The sequence below is a fragment of the Vicia villosa genome, linkage group LG7, assembly GCF_029867415.1.
Source record: "Vicia villosa cultivar HV-30 ecotype Madison, WI linkage group LG7, Vvil1.0, whole genome shotgun sequence".
Classification (NCBI taxonomy): Eukaryota; Viridiplantae; Streptophyta; class Magnoliopsida; order Fabales; family Fabaceae; genus Vicia; species Vicia villosa.
In genome coordinates this window covers 64,961,521-64,982,966 of record NC_081186.1, presented here as the reverse complement: position 1 = coordinate 64,982,966, position 21,446 = coordinate 64,961,521, and the positions used below count along the sequence as shown (strand labels likewise).

Below are 21,446 nucleotides of genomic sequence, written 5' to 3'. Positions count from 1 at the left end.
ACATATTCACATGCTTATGCTATAGCTGTGTAAATTGTCTTTAGCCGTCTGCTCTTTCTGATCGCAAATTCATATCATTTATATATGTTTTTGTCATCATCAAAAAGGGGGAGATTGTTAGAACAAGATTTGTTCTGATCAATATTCTTAGTTTTGATGATAACAAGGATATGAATTTTGTGTGAGATAATGTGGTACTCTAATACATTGCAATTTCCCTTTCAGGAAATATATAAAGAGTATGCACAAATCAGCGCTCAGAAGCTTTGTCTCAGAAGGTTCAGCATGCAACATCAGAACATGGTCTGGCAAGACATCAGAAGATGGTCAAAGCAGAATCAGAACATGGGTCTATGGAAGCATCAGAAGAACTTGAGATCAGAAGCAGAAGCACTGAAGTTCTCATGGTATCACGCTCAGAAGCACTTCAAGGTCAGAAGACAAGAAGATGCTATGCACCAAGCTGTTTGACTCTGATGATATTCAAACGTTGTATACACAAACATCAGATCAGAAGAAAGTACAGGTGGCAGGCTACGCTGACTGACAAAAGGAACGTTGGAAGCTATTAAAGGCAACGTCAGTAGACACAGCGTGAACAAGGCTCGAGGTAGTTGACAAAAGCGTGAAACATTAAATGCAATGCTGTACGGAATACGCAAAGCATTAAATGCTCCCAACGGTCATCTTCTCAAGTGCCTATAAATATGAAGTTCTGATGAGAAGCAAGGTTACCAATTCTTGACGATTTCTGTGAATATTAACTTGCTGAAACGCTGTTCAAATCAAAGCTCAGAAACTTCATCTTCATCAAAGCTCACTACATTGCTGTTGTAATATATTAGTGAGATTAAGCTTAAACATTAAGAGAAATATCACTGTCGTGATTATAGCTTTTCAGAAGCAATTGTAATACTCTTATTTGATTACATTAATTTGTAAGTAACTAGAGTGATCAAGTGTTGATTAGGATACTCTAGGAAGTCTTAGCTTGTGTCTAAGCAGTTGTAATTAGAGTGATCACGTGGTGGTCAGGATACTCTAAGAAAGTCTTAGCTTGTGTCTAAGCATTTGTTCCTAGAGTGATCAGGTTGTGATCAGGATACTCTAGAAGACTTAGTCGTGGGCTAAGTGGAAAACCATTGTAATCTGTTGCGATTAGTGGATTAAATCCTCAGGTGAGGTAAATCACTCCGTGGGGGTGGACTGGAGTAGTTTAGTTAACAACGAACCAGGATAAAAATAACTGTGCAATTTGTTTTTATCGTTCAAGTTTTTAAGACTACACTTATTCAAACCCCCCCCCTTTCTAAGTGTTTTTCTATCCTTCAGACTCTAGTTGGAGAGTATTTACTTGGTGTTCTGTACAAAGCCCAGAATTGTGGCTGACTCTACTTAGGGAGACTCTATTTTGTGCCTTGTATGAAGCCCAAGGTTGTGGCTATCTGCTGAGGAAACTGAATTTTTGAAGACTATGAATGACTCTATTTAGTGCCTTGTATGAAGCCCAAGGTTGTGGCGGACTCTTAAAGAAACTGAGTATGCATGACTCTATGGGGAAAAGATCCTAGAGATTAGGAATCTTTGACACAGGAAAATGTGTTTTATCTGCCTTGTACAAAGCCCAAGGTTGTGGCTATTTAATGATGAAGGACTCACTAGGGGAGTTTTATTATGCTGGAGGATTTATATATTAAAAGACTGATTTTTTGGAAGCTAACCCTTTCCAGGGGTTTTTGGCTTAGCTGGGGAAATTATCTTTTGAAAGAATGAATTTTTGGAAGCTAACCCTTTCCAGGGATTTTTGTTAAAATGAAGGAATGTTTTTGGAGGCTGACCCTTTCCAGGGGTTTTTGTTAATGGCAGAAAGATTATCTAATTGAGACTTCTTGTTTAAAGCCCAAGATTAAGGCTGACTCTTGCTGAGGATAAGCAAATATGGATCCTAGACTCTGCTAAGGAAATTAATGAAGATAAAGGTGACAGAGACTGTCCATGTCTCTCATTCCAAAAGGTGTACTCAATATGAGATTGAGACAAAACTTGGCTTGTTTAAAGTCTGGTTTAAAGTGGAAGAAACTCACCAGGATAGGCTAAAAGGTAACTAAAGACCTGTTCCTATGTTTATAAGAAACCTGATGGGTCCTTGTATACAAGCTCAAGAGGAAGCTGGAAATGCTTTTAAGAAGCCTGTGGGTCCTTGTACAAAGTCCAAGAGGAGGCTAATCGAGGGTCATCGAGGGTCCTTGTTATAGCACAAGAGGAAGCTATGTAGTTTTGAACTTTTTTTGGCTCTAAGCAAATGGGTAAGAGGTTTCACCGAGAATAATTCCTCTTTGGGTGGATGTGTCCTATTTTGGGTTCTAAGGCTTTTTTCAAGATGTTTCACCGGGAATAATTCATCTTGAGGGTTTGAACTAAAGATCTTTAATTAGGAAAGAGCCTTCACCGGGAAGACATTCTCAATCCTAGGCCATATTCCTATAATATATATATATATATATATATATATATATATATATATATATATATATATATATATATATATATATAGTTTAACTGTCCTAAGGTTTCACTTAGACGTAGTTCTAATATATATAAACAGTTCTATATTTGACAGTAATTTAAATAAAGACTGTAAATTGAAAGCTTGTAAAGCCTAACCTGGATGGAGTGGAGGCCTTTGAAGAAGTATGTACAAAGCCTCACCAACAATTTTATTGATAACAGTTGAATATTTATTATAAACAGTTAAGGTTTTTTTGAAAACAGAAGAAGTGAAGATGGACAAAGGTCGCATAGGTATCTGAAGAGTTTCATCGGGAATAATGCCCTTCAAATACCAGAAGAATGTTTTGAAAACAGAAAGAAGATTTTGAAAATACAGTTTTGAAAACAAACTATGAAAAGAAAAAGGTGCTGGGACTTACACTCTATTAGAGGCCCATTGAAATGATTTACTGTTTATGAGAAAAAGTTGAGAAGATGCGAGGTTCTGTTGTTTGAAAACCTCGATCGTCTGTTTATTTTGAAGTTTGAAAACAGTTTGAATTTTGACAAAAAAAAAGTCAACCTAATTGGAGTAAAGATAATATCTATACTTAATTAAGACCTAAATGATTAGGACTTTATTACTAAAATATTTATGAGATATTAGGTTTTGAAAATTCAATGAAAAGATGTATTAAAATATATTTAAAATACTTAAAATAACACCATTTTTAACCTAATAAAAATATATAAAATAAATAATATTTTTGTGATTTTTTTGATTATTCATAAAATATATATTTTGATTAACAAGTGTGTGAAAAATGAAGTGAAAATGAATTAATTTTATAGGTTAAATAATTGTGTGAAGTTGGTAAAAAAATGGAAGAAAAATAGTAGTAAAAAATATGGTTTGGTCTCACCAAGGGTTGAACTCACGCCCTCTTGGTTATCCAACAAAACAATTACCAACTGAGCCACGCGCATGGACTGATTACCAGAGGTTCCCATGTGATTATATGTGAAAGCAAAGCATGAAAAAGATTTGAAAAAAATAAAATGGACAAAAGGTCTGAGGGGGGGATCGAACCCCAGACCTAAGGCATGGCAAGAGTTTGGACGTGCGCTGTAACCATTGGGACACTATGATGAATTCGTAAGTGACACACCTATCATTCAAAATAAAATAAACTCGTTTCTGGGAAATTCAAAAAAAATGGCGCCACCATCTTCATCTTCAACCTCAAGCTTTTGAATTTCTGGAAATCATATCTCTCTCAATTCTCAACCAAATCCAAAGATGTAAAGATGGATTTTGCTCGTTTTTGGACAAGGATCATGATAGCATCCTTTAATTTCATTTATTCTGAGTGTAACTTAAAATTCGCGAGCATGAACACTAAGAACCCTAAAACTGAAATTAAACATGAAATACTCTATATGCATGATTTGATGCAATTGATTGAGGGTTAATGATCTATGAAGGTGCAGAAACCAACTGGTAACTTCATTTTAGATTTATCATGCGTAAATTATAGAGTTTGAAGATTTTGAAACTTACCTTAAAAATGGAGATCTGACTCTGATCAAAGTGTGTTACAGAGTTGTTGCAACGATCCAGATAGCTTCAGTGATCCTCCTGGAAGGTGTTGAGATGCTTAACCTGGATTGAAAGTGCCCAGAACCTCTTGCTCGACCCCAACTGCAACAGCTCCAAATGAGAGGTGAAGATGATGATTCTCCATGTACAGAAGTGTTTCAGAGGTTTGGATCACCTCTAAATACCTCCCCTAATGTGTTTGAATACTTAATTCCAAAGGAAGAGCTTTGGTTTGAAGAATCCGAGTCTTCTTGCCAAAGAACCTTTGAAAAACTTAAGTATGAAGAAAGAAGAGAGAAAGCAAGAATTTTGTTGCTTTGGTGTGTTTAATTCTAAGGAAATGCACTTGTACTTATAGGCAAATGATGCAGAGCAATTGGAGATAGTAAGCTTGCTTATTGAAGTGAGTTTGGTTTCCTTGGCTATGAAGAAATGTGAGAAAGATCCATTATGCAATGATGAGTTCTTTGATAGCACTCCCCTAGCCATCGGTTTTGCTTGATCTTAGGGGACAAATTTGCTGCAAAAATGAGCTCCAATTGGTTGGGAGAAGATTCCTTTGATGAATCACCATTTGGCCATAAATTCTCAAAATGCAATCATTACATAATCACATGTTTTGGTTTTGGAATATTCTCTTCAAAAATTTGTGCAATGATGCAAATGATTCTCTCCTATCCTTGCAATGTTTCTGAAGTTTAGAGGCATCATTTAGTGTAAGCATTTGTACAAAATTGCAAATTTCATACTTAGGCATGACCTATAATTTCACTTCAAATGCCTAACTTTGATCAATCATATCTCTTAGCTCAAAATGAATTTGGAGGAGGTTGAGCACAATTTGGAAAGCCCTTAACATGTACTTTAATTCATTAGTTTGGTGTTCGCCCAAAATCTTTAGGGAAATTAGTGAAAAAGTCCCATAAAGTTTGAAGAAAACTAGGGTTTTCTTGCAAACTTTGTGAAGGCAGTCACTTTGAAGCTCCATATCTCTTCAATGGTTGATTTTTAGCCAAAAAATTATATTTGACAAAATTGTTCATTGGATCAAAATCTATAACTTTCATGTTGGAAGTTTTTTTTCAGTTTGTAGGTGAAATTTTGAGATATTCTCTTCCAAAGTTTGGTAAAAACCACTTGAAAATACTTAGAAAATTTTCTAAGTATGAAAAGTCCAATTTTGACTTTTTGATTCTTGATTGATTTTCTTGATCAAATGACTTTAAATATCACATATTGATGATTTAAAACTTCAAAAGTCATGGCTGACCAAAATTTCCAAAAAGTCAAAGGTGATTTAAAATAACAAGTGTACTATTTTCACCGATGTAGTAATAATAGAGTAAATTCCCCAAGTATCGAACTCGCGGACTGCGTAGGAATTATATGTTTCAGAACAGTGCAATTGAATAAAAAGTCATCGGGTTGTTTGGTTTTTATGTTTTAATTTAAATAACAACTTATGCAAAGCGAAAGAGTTAAAATAGTTTGACTAATGAAGATATTCGGAGACAAGTTAGGATAGATGTATGAATCGCTCTGTAACGAAGTAATTACCAGTTAACAGATTAACTTAAGAAATTCTCAACTACCAATGCCGAACATTGATTTTTCCTAATTCCTTAGTGAAAAACTTCTTGAGATTAAAACCATCTTTTCATTCCTGATCACGATAATTTTATACCAAGATTCTATAAGATATAGTCCGGATATTATGATCGCTATTCATCAAACCCTTATTCCTAAGTGATTATCAGTGATAACGTTATGATTAAAAAGCATTGAGACGGATTGTCAAACCGAATCCCAATCGTGAATCAACAAAATACTTTCCAATATAATGAAGCAATAAGAACTTTTAATCATAAACTGAATTTCATAAAGATAATCTGAAAACAAACGGTAAAGGTAATTCGTTACATCACATGATCCAGGGACATCACCCTAACAAGTAATAGTTTAGCTACTCATGGCAAGTGTCAAAATAACAGAATTTAAGGTTGAAAATATTACAATAAGATTAATCGAAATTGATCTTCAATCGCGGATGCTCTTGAAGATTTCCTCGCTTCAAACCCTAGTGCTCTCAATCCTTCTTTTCACGTTCTCCGACCGTCAAAAAGTGATTTTTTTTCTTTCCAAACAGTGACTAAATATCTCTCAGCAATTATTCTCCCCCGAAAAGTCCATAATGCCCTTCCTTAAGTGACTGATTCCAAGAGTTGACAATAAAACTTTTCCTGCGCGCACGTCTGACACGGCCGTGTCATGGGACACGGGTGGCCGTGTCAGACCTATGACTTATTGGCCCTTAGCATTTTGAAACATTATCCTTCAGCAAGTGTGACACGGCCGTGTCACATGACACGGGTGGCCGTGTCACAGCTCTGTCTCACCAAAAGCTACTTTTTCTTGACTCGAATATTGTGCCCTGTTCCTACAAAACTTAAACACTACCAATACAAGATCAAAAGCAATAGAAAACCAACAAAAACTAGAAAAGAAAAACACACCAAACTCAAATATAAAAATTAGCAAAACTAAAAAGAACTAGACTAAAACGACTTAAACTACCACCGAATGAAGTGCTTTTCCATTGATCCGAACATAGAAACGAGGTGAAATTGGTGGCCGATCACCAAACCAGGTTTTACAAGGCCTGGACCTGGCCTACTTTAAAATTCAAAAGCCTAGCCTTGATCTATTATCTATCAAAGGCTTTATTTTAGGTCTGACCCAACCTTTTTAATAGCTTGGCTTGACCCGATAGCCTTTTTAAAAGCCTATTATACACTAAGGCCTTTAAGCAATCCATTTAAATTATTTTGAAAAAATGCATAAATAGGCCTATGTATAGCATTTGGCCTATTTTTGAATTGAGTTTTTATACACTCATCTTGTAAATTAAAATGTTGTTCCAAGATAATAAATTTTAAAAAAGCTAACAAAATGATATATATATATATATATATATATATATATATATATATATAATATGAGATAGTAATATATGAGATAGTAACATAAAATGTCACCAAATACAACTAATTTTAATTTCAACAATACATTTTCGTTTATTTAAAAGTACTAGGAAACAAGCTATAAAAAGAAATATCAAATCCTCAAAGTTTCAAGAAGCAGCAAAAATAACATCAAATCTTTAAAGTGATTTGTATAGATTTCTCATCAACCTTCAAAAAAAAAAAGAAATACATATTAGTTATTGGATGAACATAAACTACTACATTGAAAAATTATAATATTATAAAAATAAGATTAAAAATATATTATTCTAAAAATGTAATATTAAAAAGACGCTAAATAAGAAATTCTAACCTTTAACTTTTTCTTTATATTATACTTGTGACCGAACCAATCTCCACCACATATCAGAGCTTTGATAGATTCTTCATTTAGTTTAGAGCCATATTCATCAATAACTCTACCTCTGGCACTGTATGTGGACTCTGATGCCACAGTTGAGATTGGAATAGCTAATATATCAGCAGTCATCTTTGACAAAATCTTATATTTCAAGATGTTGTTCCTCCACCAATCCAATGCAATAAAAGAGTTGTTATCATTAGGAATGTAAATACCTTCACCAAGATAAGATTGCAATTCTGACTGTATTGGTGGAACAACTTCTTTTTCACAGAGATTGCTCGTGATTTGGTCAAATCCAGTGACAATTTTTTTATTCTCTTGGGAAGATGATGAATTATTGCTCTAGAGTTAAGAACAAATGAAGACTCTTCCAAATTTAGAGATACATACTCACCAAATATTTCTTCCAATGAAGTCTTAACATTTTTAATATTCTCATCAGCAACTTCTTTAGATGTATATATTTTAGGAAGACATATATTCACCATATGAAATTTGCACCTAGGATCCAAAACACTAGCAATAGTCATTAACATATTACACTCCCCCCAATATTTGTCAAACTTTAATTTCATTGGACTTGCCATTTCTCTCGTGAAGAGATCTTCGTCTTCAATTGCATTGTCAATTATTTGTTTCACCCTCCAAACTTCAGCCAGATGCAAATTTGCAGTCGGGTACTCGCTACCTGAATTTTAAACTACTATTTATATTACACACTTTTAAATAATGTCAAATTCATTAATAATATTAATAATTCTAAGGTTCACCGCCTGATCCCCACTTAGGATCAAGGCTCTCCAAATGGACCTCCATCCAAAATCGTTAAATAATAACGCTTCATTAATCCATCACCATAGGAATTAGTTGCTCACACCCAATCCACACAATGGGATTGAGGCTCACCAGATACGGCCTCTGCCAAACACCATGAATGCATGCAACATAGTACATGCAACATAATACATGTAACAACAATAATATGCACACTGACCTTCACCATAGTCAATGCACTTCACCAATACTGGCCACCATGTAACAAACACATGCTATAAACAGTAAGCAAAAATAATATAATAATATAGCAAGCAACAACAATATACTGATATAGCAAGCAACAACAATATACTGATATAGCAAGCAACAACAATATAATGATATAGCAAGCAACAACAATATGCACATTGACCTTCACCATAGTCAGTGCATTTCGCCACCACTGGCCACTATGTATTAACACCTGCCAAAACAGGCTGCAACAGCACCAAGATGATGTAGCAAACAATAACAATACATTTGCATACATCGATCCTACAACGTAACATAACACACTATGCATCACAAGCAAGTTATACATAGTTATCACATTACAACACACAACTACAAACAAAACAGTACCATCACGTGAAAAAATATTCATTTTCTGCATCCAAAGATATTTTTATAGCAAAGTAAACTGCGTTAGCTTTCCAACACTTCAAACAGCACGTCAAACTGACACCTAGAACTCAAGTTATGAATTTTTAAATTTTTTCAACAAACATGACATCATACCACATCATACACTAACACCACAAAACCTCATTATACACCAATTAATTTTAATTCCAGAAACTTGAAACCATTTTTACAAAAAATTACACTGTATTAGCTTTCCACAGGTTTAAACGGTGCGTCAAACAGACAACCAAAGCTCAAGTTATAAATTTTTGAAGTTTTACAAAAATGTTGCCAAAACTGATGGAAATCGATTTTCCCCTTTTAGGAAATCGATTTCTTTCGCTTCAGAAGCCATTTTTCCCAATTTTCGAACTGGAAATTGATTTCTCAAAAGGTGGAAATTGATGTCCACTACCCAAAATCCAATTTTCCAAAAAATTGCTCTGGGAAATTGATTTCCTCATTTGTGGAAATCGATTTCCACTACGACAGAAGCTGTTTTCTGCTGTTTTAGAGTACAAATATCAATTTTCCTCCACATTCAAACACCCTCAACTCTCACACAATGCACAATTCAGATTCCAAGTTTCAACTCTTATTCATATGTCTCATTAGCAACAATATAATTTACCAAAACACATAAAAACACGTAAAATCATATCAATTTACATTAACACAAACATACAATTTCTCATTATCAATTGTACCCATTATTATCAACAAAATAGAATTTCACCATTGAAGGATTATCACATGTGGTAAAATTAAGTTCTAACAAGTAACTACCCCTACCCACAAATCATTATACAACCCATTAGTAATCAAAATCCCACCCTTTTCTTAGAGTTCTTGCAATTCTTCTACCTTTCAACAATGGTGGTTGTCTCCTTCCCTTGAGCCCTAGCTTTTGTTCTCACTTTTTATATTCTTTCTCTTTTCATGTATTGACAACTTCTCTCCTCCACTTCTCCCTTTTTCTATTACTTTATTAGATTATTATTATTACTACTAATTCCAACTAATTAAAATAATAATAAAAATTTCCACCAATTATTTACTTAAATTAATATTCACATAATATTAAATAATTAAATAATTATCAACTAATATAATTCAATTAGTCATACTCCCTACACCGCCAATTTCTACACTTTTGCCCACACACCCCACTACCTTAGTTCTACTCTTAAGGCCGCTACCCCACACAAAAGTAGCTCAATTACACCAAAACACCATACAATTATCAATAATCACATAATTAAATTACGAGAATTAATTAAAATAAAATCGGGGCCTCATTAACACAAGATTTGTCAATTATAATTATTGTGAAAATTGATAGAATATTTCCCAACACTTAACATAATTATTAAGAGTTCAAGCACACAAAGAAATTTTATGTTTGTGGAAAAGAACAATGACAACCAAAATAAATGGCCTCAAGAAACCAAAATAACCTACAATATAGCAAATCCACAACAAGCAAAATGAAGCTAAAAGAGAATATCACAAAGAAACTTATTTATCCACTTAGATAAAACTAATATACTAAAGGGAGAGAACAACACTCCAATTCACTATATTTCCAATAATTATTACAAGAGATTACAAAAGATTTACGATAAAATAGCCACTCAAGTTTCTAAGAACAAACCATATTTTCTATCCAAGTATTTCCCAATCTTTTCAACTCTTTATATATGAATCACAGAAGCCTAAAGTATTTATAAGTTTTTCCCAATCCTCTTAGATACCTCTAATAGTTTCATAAATTCTAAGTACACAATCATAGGAATTTCTACCCATGCATATCTAAATTTCTCTAGGATTGCCACCATTTCCCTTTGACTTTATTATTAGATTAAGAAGATCGTGAAGACAAAAATGATAAAGATCCATATTTTTAGCTATTGATACCCAACCGGTCTTTAAAGAGCTTAAAACACAATCCATTAATTGTTAGAATACAAAATATTATAAATATTTTACAATATCCTTTATATTAATTTAGAGTATCTTAGAGTATCTCTTAACATCTTAGAGTATTTCAAAGTTAATATAAAAGATGTTTATGATATTATTAACATTAACGAATGGATCTATGAACCGAAACGACCAAGTCTGGTAACAGGGAATTTCTCGGACCAGACCCTCCACCCGCTAGACTCCCATAACACCATTGGCTTCCATACCGCCACTCATGGCGCCGCCGATGGCTTCCACCCACCGAACTGCCATTGTGGCCCTGATATTTTCAACTGCTTTCTAGTATTATGATTTCTAACAATTTCAAAACATGTTTTCTTTCTGTTCACCACTCAAGGTTTTAATCCATACATTTATAATTCTCCACCTTGACTTTAACCCGTGGTGATGACAATTTATCCATCAACCACCTTGTTTCTCTTTACCATGTTGAATTCACTATTTAACAACCTTAATTAAGTTCAAGTCACGCTTAAACTTTGATCTTGCCACTTACATCTACTTGTTTCCAACCACCTTTTGTTACTTAGGTAATCTAATAAGTCCACAAGCATGTTTCTTCAATCATATTTGACTATACCTGCTTTCCAATGCCTTCCTAAAAGTATTTTTTTAGTTTGTAACCTCTATCCACATTCAAAGCATAACACCCAAGACCAACATAATTATACCTTTGAGATGGTATAATCTCGCTCCTTATCTCATCACGAGTCAAATGATAATAAGAAGCCTATATAATTGTTCCCTCACTACTAATTTTATCCATAACGGGAACGTGTACAACAAACCAAGGCTTCTCCACATTAGCTTTTAAAAACTCCATCTCCAAGTCTTTACTCTTCCTTCCCGGACAAGACTCTATAAAAGTAGCATAATAGTGAATGATGAACTTTGATCCTTCGAATTCCACTTCCCATAGCTCATAAACCTTCCCACCTTTCTGGATAGCCATTAAAGGCACAATTTTCACCTTTTTGATCAAGTTGAATTAGTATGATTTTATCATTAAGCAAAATTTTGACGACCTTTGAATAAGAGTAGTTTTCTGATTTCCTACTGCACTTACACAGATATTTGAAAGTCTATTCATTTGAATGGACACCTGTTGACCATGACAACTGAGCAGTCAAATCTCTTGGAAAAAAGTGAAACTCTTGCTTTAACATAGATTAACGTGTTTGAAAAAAAATTAAGGAAGATTAATAACCTTATTTATAGGTTAAACAAATATAAAAATAAAATTAACTCAAATCTAAAAAAAATCTATTTTCATATCTAATCTTTTATATTTTTGGTTAAAATCTATTCTATATCTGAAGATTTTCTATCTTCAGTTAAAATCTTTATTTTTTGGGTTAAAATCTCTTTGAATCTAAAGATTTTCTTCCTTTTCTGAAAAAATCACAAAAGAGAAATTTTAAGGAAAGTTTTTAAATAGTATCACAGTGTGTCTCAAAGTAAACTTTAATCTCCAGTGAAAGATGAAGTTCAACCAAAAATTCAAAGCATACATGCAAATACAACAACTATCTTTTTCAAACAGATTTTGGAAAAAAACCAAATCTAAATAATGTGATTTGCGGTTGTTAGCACTTGTTTGTGAATCACTTTAAAACTCTCTTGTATTTTCAATTGATTATAGTGGAGCTTTTTCTTTAGTCTGAACAACGTGTGATTTTTACTCTCATATTAAGGGTTTTCCATATTAAAAATATCGGTGTTCATTTGTGCGTTTATTTGTTTAACTTGTCGTCTTATATTTGTTGTTGATACTCAAATTTTCGACAAGTATATAGAATTATATATCCGTTGCGTATTGTTATGTTGTTTTTGTCTTGATTTCCCATCACACCTATCCAAACTTTATATTTTTTACTATCAATTGAATTCACTTATCAAAACTTTATCTTCTTCCCATCACACCTATCCAAACTTTATCTTTTTACCATCAATTGAATTCACTTATCAAAACTTTATCTTCTTGTTTACTTTCTCGTTTTTACTACATAATGAAAATAACATAATCACTTTGCAACATTATGCTAAATCATTGTTTGGTAATCCATGGCACACCTCCATTCCATCACTATTTTCTTGAAGCTACAATTGTTGGCCTCGTCATGGCGTAGTTTTCTAAAATTCCTAACACATACTAACAAGTAACATACTCTTTATTTCACACACACACACACACATATATATATATATATATATATATATATATATATATATATATATATATATATATATATATAAACTACTTCTTGACTACATAAACTTGACTAACGCAACCCTAGTTGATAATAAACTTTAGAAGTGGTGGTCCATTCAATTCTTAAAGTGAATCCTTATAGTCTACAATATAGTAATACCACTAATTTAGTAATTTTATATATGTCAAAAAAAGTAATAGTTAAATTTAAGTTTTCAAGTTCGCCTTTATGAAAAAATATGAGTTGGTGTAAAGCATTTTAAGCATATGCAATTATGATTTTAATATTATATTTGATGAGAATTATGATACCATCCATATTGATCATCAATTAAGAAAAACCTTAAGATATTATTAGAAGAAATAATGACTTAAGATCTAAAAGATATACCTTGACATTGATAGTTTAGTTTTACAAAAAATTGGCTTTTGAAGGAAACTAAACCATAACTAAAAATGAAGGGGCAAAAAGGAAAACGGTAACAATTTAAAAAATTACAAAATGAAAATGAAAGAGTGTAAAAAAGGTACAAAAAGGGTAGTAAAGGGAAATGAAAAAATCTCTCTCAAATAATGAAGAGAAAAATGGGAAAAAAAGAGAGAAAGAGAAAGAGTGATATGGATATTTTTTGTAATGAAAGAGATAGAGCATAGAGAATCCCAAAGCTAAAGCTAAGAGACAAAGACAGCAGAGGTTACTGTTGTCATACCCTGGCCCTCTTATGAGACCAATTAAATAATTCATTTATTGGACCTTACTCCTTTAAAGGAACAATTTATTTTAGTAGAGTGTAAAATTAATTATTTGCTTTTTTATATTATAAAAAAAAGGAGTATCATATTTAAAATATTTATTGTTTTATATTATTATTCATTTCAAAGTGATTCATTTAATAGATCAATTTAATGTTTCTAGTTTATGTATGATTACTTGTATTAGTTAAGTTTACTATATAAATATAATGTCAAATTTTTATATTTTAGAACAAAATTAAAAAAAGTGAAAGTTTAAGAGTTTTATCCTCCATCTCATTTTAGATGTTTCTTTAATTCTTTTAAGTTTTGTATATTTTGTAATATAATATTAAAAGACTATATTTATTTGAATAATACATATTTTTATTTATTAAAATTCATTTTTTATATACTTTTTTATTACTATTAGAATTTAAAAAATAATATTATATCTTACTCACTATCATAAATAAAAATCAATTATTTTTTATGCTAATATTTCTAATACATTATTCATTTAGCTCAAACATATTTAATGTGGATAGTTAGTGAGCTTTTTTATTAAATAGTAATTAAAGTACTTTACTTTTATAATTTAACTTGTGTTTACATGAAATTATTTTAAAATATAATGGCACTTAACTATCTTTTTAAATTTTGTTTATAATAGTGAATACTAACTCTATCTAGAAGATGCACTTCCTATATTTATATTTAGGAATAATAGTTATGTATTGTCAATCTAAAAAGTTTTACTATTAACCTATCACAACCACTTATAATTATTATTTTATATAATTAAAATAAAAGTTAAACATAATTTAAAATAAATCTGACGGTTATAATTTACTGACGGTATAAAATTATTTTACACCGTCGGTGTATTCCTATTAAATTTTTTTTATATTTATAATATTTTAAAAATTATTGATACAAATAATATTCAAACTTTATATATATTAATAATTTGTTTGTAAAATTACTCTTATTAGATACACAATTGATAAATATAAATTTATTTAATTTTTTCTATTTTATTATTAATCATATAAATAATTATATAAAATTAACATTGTTTAAATAAATTTATTAGTTCATTAGCTTTTATAATTAAAATAGATTAAAATAGATTAAACAATAATAAAAAAATATTAGATATTAGATATTAAAGATGCAATTTCAAACACATTTTTTTAATTTTATTTTTAAGCACTTCATTCATCCAATATAAAAACAATTATTGAGTAAAAAATACTATGAAACAATAATTAATGAATTTTACACTTTACTCATTGAATAGCAGTCAAATTTCCATTTATCACACTCTTCTTAACACTCACACATACTCTCTCTCACTTCACTCCATCTTCTTCCATCTCATATCATCTTCCACACTTTCTCTCTCTATCTATCTCTCTCATTTCTATTTCCACCCCCTCTTCTCCCCCCTCACTCCCATTTCCCTATAAACCCATAAACAAATCAAAGATTCAATCTAATCTCTCTGCATCAAAAAAACCACACTCTCCCAGATCAACAACAACAAAAAAACACCAACCTCAACCAAATCGAAAAACAAAAAAAATGAGAGAAAACCATCCTCCAACTCCAACAACAACACCAGATCTACCAACAAGAGGCGAGATCGCCGAATCCTCCACCTCAAAAAACCGAACCGGTTCATCCCAACCATTCCCCGGTTCACCCCTCACCGAAAACCCATCCCCCTTCCCCGACCAAGTCCTCGAGAACGTCCTCGAAAACGTCCTCCACTTCCTCTCCTCCCGCCAAGACCGCAACGCCGCCTCATTGGTCTGCCGTTCATGGTACCGCGCCGAAGCCCTCACTCGATCCGACCTCTTCATCGGAAACTGTTACGCCCTCTCCCCCCGCCGCGCCACCGCCCGCTTCAGCCGCATCAAGTCGGTTACCGTCAAGGGGAAGCCGAGGTTCGCGGATTTCGATCTGATGCCGGTTGATTGGGGGGCCCACTTCACTCCTTGGGTTACTTCGCTTGCTCAGGCTTATCCATGGCTTGAAAAGCTTCACCTGAAACGGATGTCTGTTACCGATAAAGATCTCGGTATCATCGCTGATTCGTTCGCCGGTTTTCGTGAACTTTTGCTAGTTTGCTGTGAAGGATTTGGTACCCCTGGTCTTGCTGTTATTGCTTCTAAGTGCAGGTATTCAGAATTAGAAAGAAGTCTTTTTTTTTCAATCGAAGAATTAAATTAAACTCGTTGAGGCATTTTCTCAAACAGTTTATGAGTATAATATTTGGTTTAAAGATTTTTTTACTGTTGAGAATTCAAGTCAAATGTAGTTTTAATTAAGTCAATTGTAGTCTCAATTGCAACTACTTTGGGTTGACTGTCAATATAAATTCATACTGAATCCTTGTTGATGTTGTTGTTATTCAATTGAAGGTAGTTTTGGTTGATTTGATATAATAATTGAAAAAGTTTATATATTTTTTTGATTTGTTTGATGAGGACTTTTTGGGATTTGATTGATTTATAGAGTTTGTTGTGTTTATTGATTGAATGAATGTGTTTTTTTGTTGTTGTTGGTTCAGATTGCTGAGGGTGCTGGAACTGGTGGAATCTGTGATTGAGGTTGAGGATGATGCTGAGGTGGATTGGGTATCTTGTTTTCCGAGTGAGGGACAGACTCATTTGGAGTCTCTTGCTTTTGATTGTGTTGAGTGTCCGGTGAATTTTGAGGCATTGGAAGGGCTGGTGGCTAGATCGCCTGGTTTGAAGAAGCTTAGATTGAACAGATCTGTTTCGATGGTTCAGCTTCATCGGCTCATGCTTCGTGCTCCGCAGCTCACACATCTTGGAACGGGTTCGTTCAGTGCTAATGAGAATGTTGATCAAGAGCCTGATTATGCATCTGCTTTTGCAGCTTGCAGATCGTTGGTTTGTTTGTCTGGATTTAGGGAGATTTGGCCGGATTATCTTCCTGCTATTTATCCGGTTTGCTCGAACCTTACTTCGTTGAATTTTAGTTATGCTGATGTTAATGAGGAACAGCTGAAGTCTGTTATATGCCATTGTCATAAGCTGCAGATATTGTGGGTAGGTGTTTGTGTTTTTGCATTTTAATGTGCCGATTTGACTACAATGTGAAGGAAAAGAACATAGAGATTTTGAAGCTTACTACTACGGTTGCTTTTGTTGTGCAGGTCCTTGATTCAATAGGCGACGAAGGCCTTCAGGCAGTGGCTGCAACTTGCAATGACTTGCGCGAGCTTCGTGTTTTTCCTGTGGATGCGAGGGAAGAAACTGTAGGTCCTGTTTCTCAGGTTGGTTTTGAAGCCATCTCGCAGGGTTGTAGAAAATTAGAATCAATTTTGTTTTTCTGCCAGACGATGACGAACGCAGCTGTGATTGCAATGTCGAGGAACTGTCCAAATCTTGTGGTGTTTCGTCTTTGTATAATTGGGGTGTATCGTCCCGATGCTGTGACACAAGAACCCATGGATGAGGGTTTTGGTGCTATCGTTATGAACTGCAAGAAGCTCACCCGACTCGCTGTATCTGGTTTGCTAACTGATCGAGCTTTTGAATACATCGGAAGGTATGGGAAATTGGTCAGGACACTATCAGTTGCCTTTGCCGGAGACACTGACACTGGCCTTAAGTATGTACTCGAAGGGTGCCCTAATTTGCAGAAACTTGAAATCAGGGACAGTCCATTTGGGGACGGAGCTTTGCGATCCGGTTTGCATCATTATTATAACATGAGGTTCCTTTGGATGTCGTCCTGTAAATTGACACGTCAAGCTTGCCAAGAAGTTGCACGAACACTACCTCAAATGGTTTTGGAAGTTATCAACAATGGCGAAGATGCAGTTGAGGAGGATATTGGAATACTGTACATGTATCGGTCTCTTGATGGGCCGCGAGATGATGCTCCAGAAAATGTTACAATTCTGCACTAGATATTTCAATTCAAAAAGATTTCGGTGAAGAGGGGACTATTAATAAACTACTGTTCTTCACGTGGCTGTTGTGATGGAAAGCCACAAAGATGTTGTTCTTTTGATGGAAAGCCGCGATTTCTTCATATTTCTTTGTTTTACGTTTTAAGAGGACCCGGGGTTAAGAGGTGGAATAGAAATACTGTGAGGGAGAGGAGGGAGAATGATGCAGAAGATGGAGTTCTACAGTTATTGTTTTTCGTTTCTATTCAATTTATCGTAGGGGAAAGATGTCAAGGTGAAGTGGAGATTGCCGAAGCTACTATGAGGATTGGTATGTAATTGTTATATCATTTCCATGGTCTCAAAAAGGAGGTACATTGAGAGGAGAAGATTCAGAGGGATCACAAAACAGAATGTATGAAGAGGTGATGTTCCCTAACTTTTCCACTATACCATGATAGTAGAGAAGCAAAATCTATTCAATTTGTAATGAACAATTAGTCTTTATTTGGATTCAAATGATAGTTAGTTTATAAGCTGTAGGTGGAAAGAGTCCAATCGATCCTCAGACTGATACAAACTTAGCTGTCTCCTTAATTTCAATGTTTCTATTTGTTTTCCTTTTCAGATGTGTTGTTGTATCATCTGATTTTAGAATTTATTGTTGTTGTTAACAAATTGTGAGATGGTTAATAAATGCTAGAATATGCATGGACCATGTGGTGTCTATGTCCTTCGTTTTCTGAATGTGGAATGATAGCCAAGTTATATTTATTTATCATGTGTGGAAAGTGTTATTCAAGTACATGTTGCAGGACCCCCTTTCTTTCCTTGGTATTCTATTTCACATGCCTTGAGGAATCTCTTTTTCAGCTATAAAAAATAGGGTGGTGATGGAGAGGGGATTTTGATGTTGGACCCAAAATCTCTGCTGTCATGATAAACATGCAGTTAGATCAGATCGGTCATTAGACGAAGATCCATCCAAATTAGCAGTTTGTTGATCTGAATCCAACTGTGCGGTTAGTGCGAAATTCGAAATTCGCACATACTAAGCGCAGAGAAGAGTATTGGCTTCAAACCTATGCGCCAACATATCAATTGCGATTACCAACTTTTACTATTTGAGCTGTTTTTATGAGATAACATCTGAATTTTTCTGATGGCCTGATCATCTATCATACCCTTTTGAGGATCCTGACTCTTTTCATTGATTACTTACCTCATTCAATTTTTTTGAAATGCTTGGTATTCGGCCTTGCTAGGGGACAATTCTATTCTACACTCGTGGGAGTCTCGTTTAAAGGTAGAGTGAAATTCTGTATGGACTGACCCAACATATACAGATCCAACATAGGAATTGTTAGGGCTTAGCGGGATTCGAACCTATCCCCTCATTCATTTCTATTTTATTCTTTAAATTGTTTAATTTCATATTAGGTAGGGTTTGAATTTGAAAAGTTTGCTTACTATTTTGAAATATAACTGATGAGAGGGGACCAATAATTTGATGTTTGGTCTGGTCTCTCTGTCTCTCATCTCATTATTATAAGAAAAATCTATCTCCTTTCCCTTGTTGGTATTCAATCTGGCATGAGGCAAAATGGTAAAAAGCAAAGCCAACACCAAAGTGGGATCTGACTGTACAACTTAGTGATGTGAACCAAACAAAGCTTTGGTTTTCCTTTGTCTATCTATCTATCCATTAGTGGACTGAAGCCAATGGTTTCTCTTTGCCACTAGCCCTCTTGCAATTGGTCATTTTCCTATCTCTTTTAAATCTCTCTGACCATCTATTATGAATCATATTGCTTTTGAGAAAGAGGATAACAACACTTGTAGAAGAAAAAATTTGAAACACTTGGTTTGGTTCAAATTACTTGGCTTATCCATATTGCTGATGGAGGGAACAGTCTCATAGATAGATGGCCATTGACAACCATACAATAGTTGTCTTTGTCTTTTAAACCATATCCTTTTCCTATTTGCCCTTTTTTCTTCTGTACAAAAAGCCATCCTTTTTTTTTTTGATAATGACCTTACACAAGTACCGTCAGAATCTCGTGCGGTCCAGTAATCGTTAGATCAAGATTAAACGAGTTCGCAATTAGAATTGTCTGATCTTAATTAAACGGTTACTCTGATACTGATGTGCATGATTGCACACAACAAAAATCAACAAATATATATGATTCTATTCCACTATCACACATGGTTGAATTATAAACGTTGGAAACTTTTTCAATGGTCTTATCTTACCTACTATTTAGAAAACAAACCAAGTCCATCACTTTCTCAAATAAATTGAAGTCAAATTGCATGGTCCTAAATGACTAAAGTATCAACATAACACCCAATCCATTCATGTTATCACATGCATCATACTATTTTCTAAGGCACACTTATAACACTAATAATAATTATATTAAGTTGAAGTTCCAAAAAGATTCTTAGGGCCAGTTGGTGAAAGGAGACCCATTTAAAGTATGGCCCACCATCAGATCATTTAACTATGTGGGCCACGTGTACGGCACATGTTAATGGCTTTGTGCATATATTAAGATATAATATAATCATGCAATTATCAATAATGATATCATGGTTGATAAAATAATGGCATAATTTAGAAACTAACGTACAAAATAACAAACATGGATGCCAACAAGTAGTTGGCAGTGGAAGTGGGTGGTGTTGGTGCATTGGTGGGATAAGAATTTTTTTTATAAAAGGGTCGGTGAAACCAAAAAGGGTTTTTGGATTTTCATAGCTTTTGTCTGTTAAAAACATATTTCATAGGTGATCTAAGCACGAGGTCAACCACTAAAGTTTCATGTACCTGTGTGCTATACCACTGGATTAAGTTCCTTTCCTGTGAAATTATCTTATTTTAAATTACTTAATTGATTTTCCAATTTGTATAATTGAGCTTGATTTCCATTTTTGTTTAAGTTATATGGATCTCTATAGCACCATCACTTTAAATTGAAAATATATTAGGCATTATAGAATGATATCAACATATCTATATCTTGCAAATCAATGTTTAATGCTTTGCAAGGTGTGACATAATGGAAAATGCAAAAGTATAAATGGTAGGAGGTTAAGCAATCTAACTTAAAATATACAATGAATCTTCTAGCAAATTTCAAAATATGAAAAGGAAATTTAGTGGTGAGGTTCAAAGTTTTTTTTCCCCAAAGTGTCCACCTCAATAAAATACGATGATACAATAGGGTCGCTGATATCATCCTTGCAAACTAATACGTTTATTAATCAAGTATTTAGAAATATCTATGTGTTAGTACGGTTTCAAACAATACAAAGCATATTTAATTTGGACATGGTTTGCCAACTATTATCTCAGAGTCATTTGCGCTAATTATCCTGCACTTATCTACTAAAGGTCCCCAAGATCGTCTTAGTGAAGATATAAATTGCATGAATTATATTAGAGTTCAATCATTCTATAAATAAAAGTCTCGTCTTTTGATATGATCACATTATTATTTCAGTCATTTGCTATTTGCTAGCACGTGCTCTGACTTAAACATAAAAGTATCTTTCGCGGGAATTCTACATTCTCCCTATTCTTTTCTCATGCATTTAGATGAGTAATGGAAGTAGAAGTAGGAGATGATATTGCAATCATATGACTAATAAAACCCAAT

At 33.6% G+C, this 21,446-nt stretch overlaps 1 protein-coding gene across 1 annotated transcript; it reads left to right on the top strand.

The window, feature by feature from the left end:
• The first annotated feature begins 15,188 nt into the window (after positions 1 to 15,188).
• Positions 15,189 to 18,525, top strand: LOC131620655 (transport inhibitor response 1-like protein). The gene is made up of 3 exons (XM_058891789.1): positions 15,189 to 16,033; positions 16,426 to 16,930; positions 17,038 to 18,525. Exons 1-3 carry the CDS (start codon positions 15,435 to 15,437, stop codon positions 17,794 to 17,796), a joined length of 1,863 nt encoding a protein of 620 aa, XP_058747772.1. The 5' UTR covers positions 15,189 to 15,434; the 3' UTR covers positions 17,797 to 18,525.
• Positions 18,526 to 21,446: the final 2,921 nt, after the last annotated feature.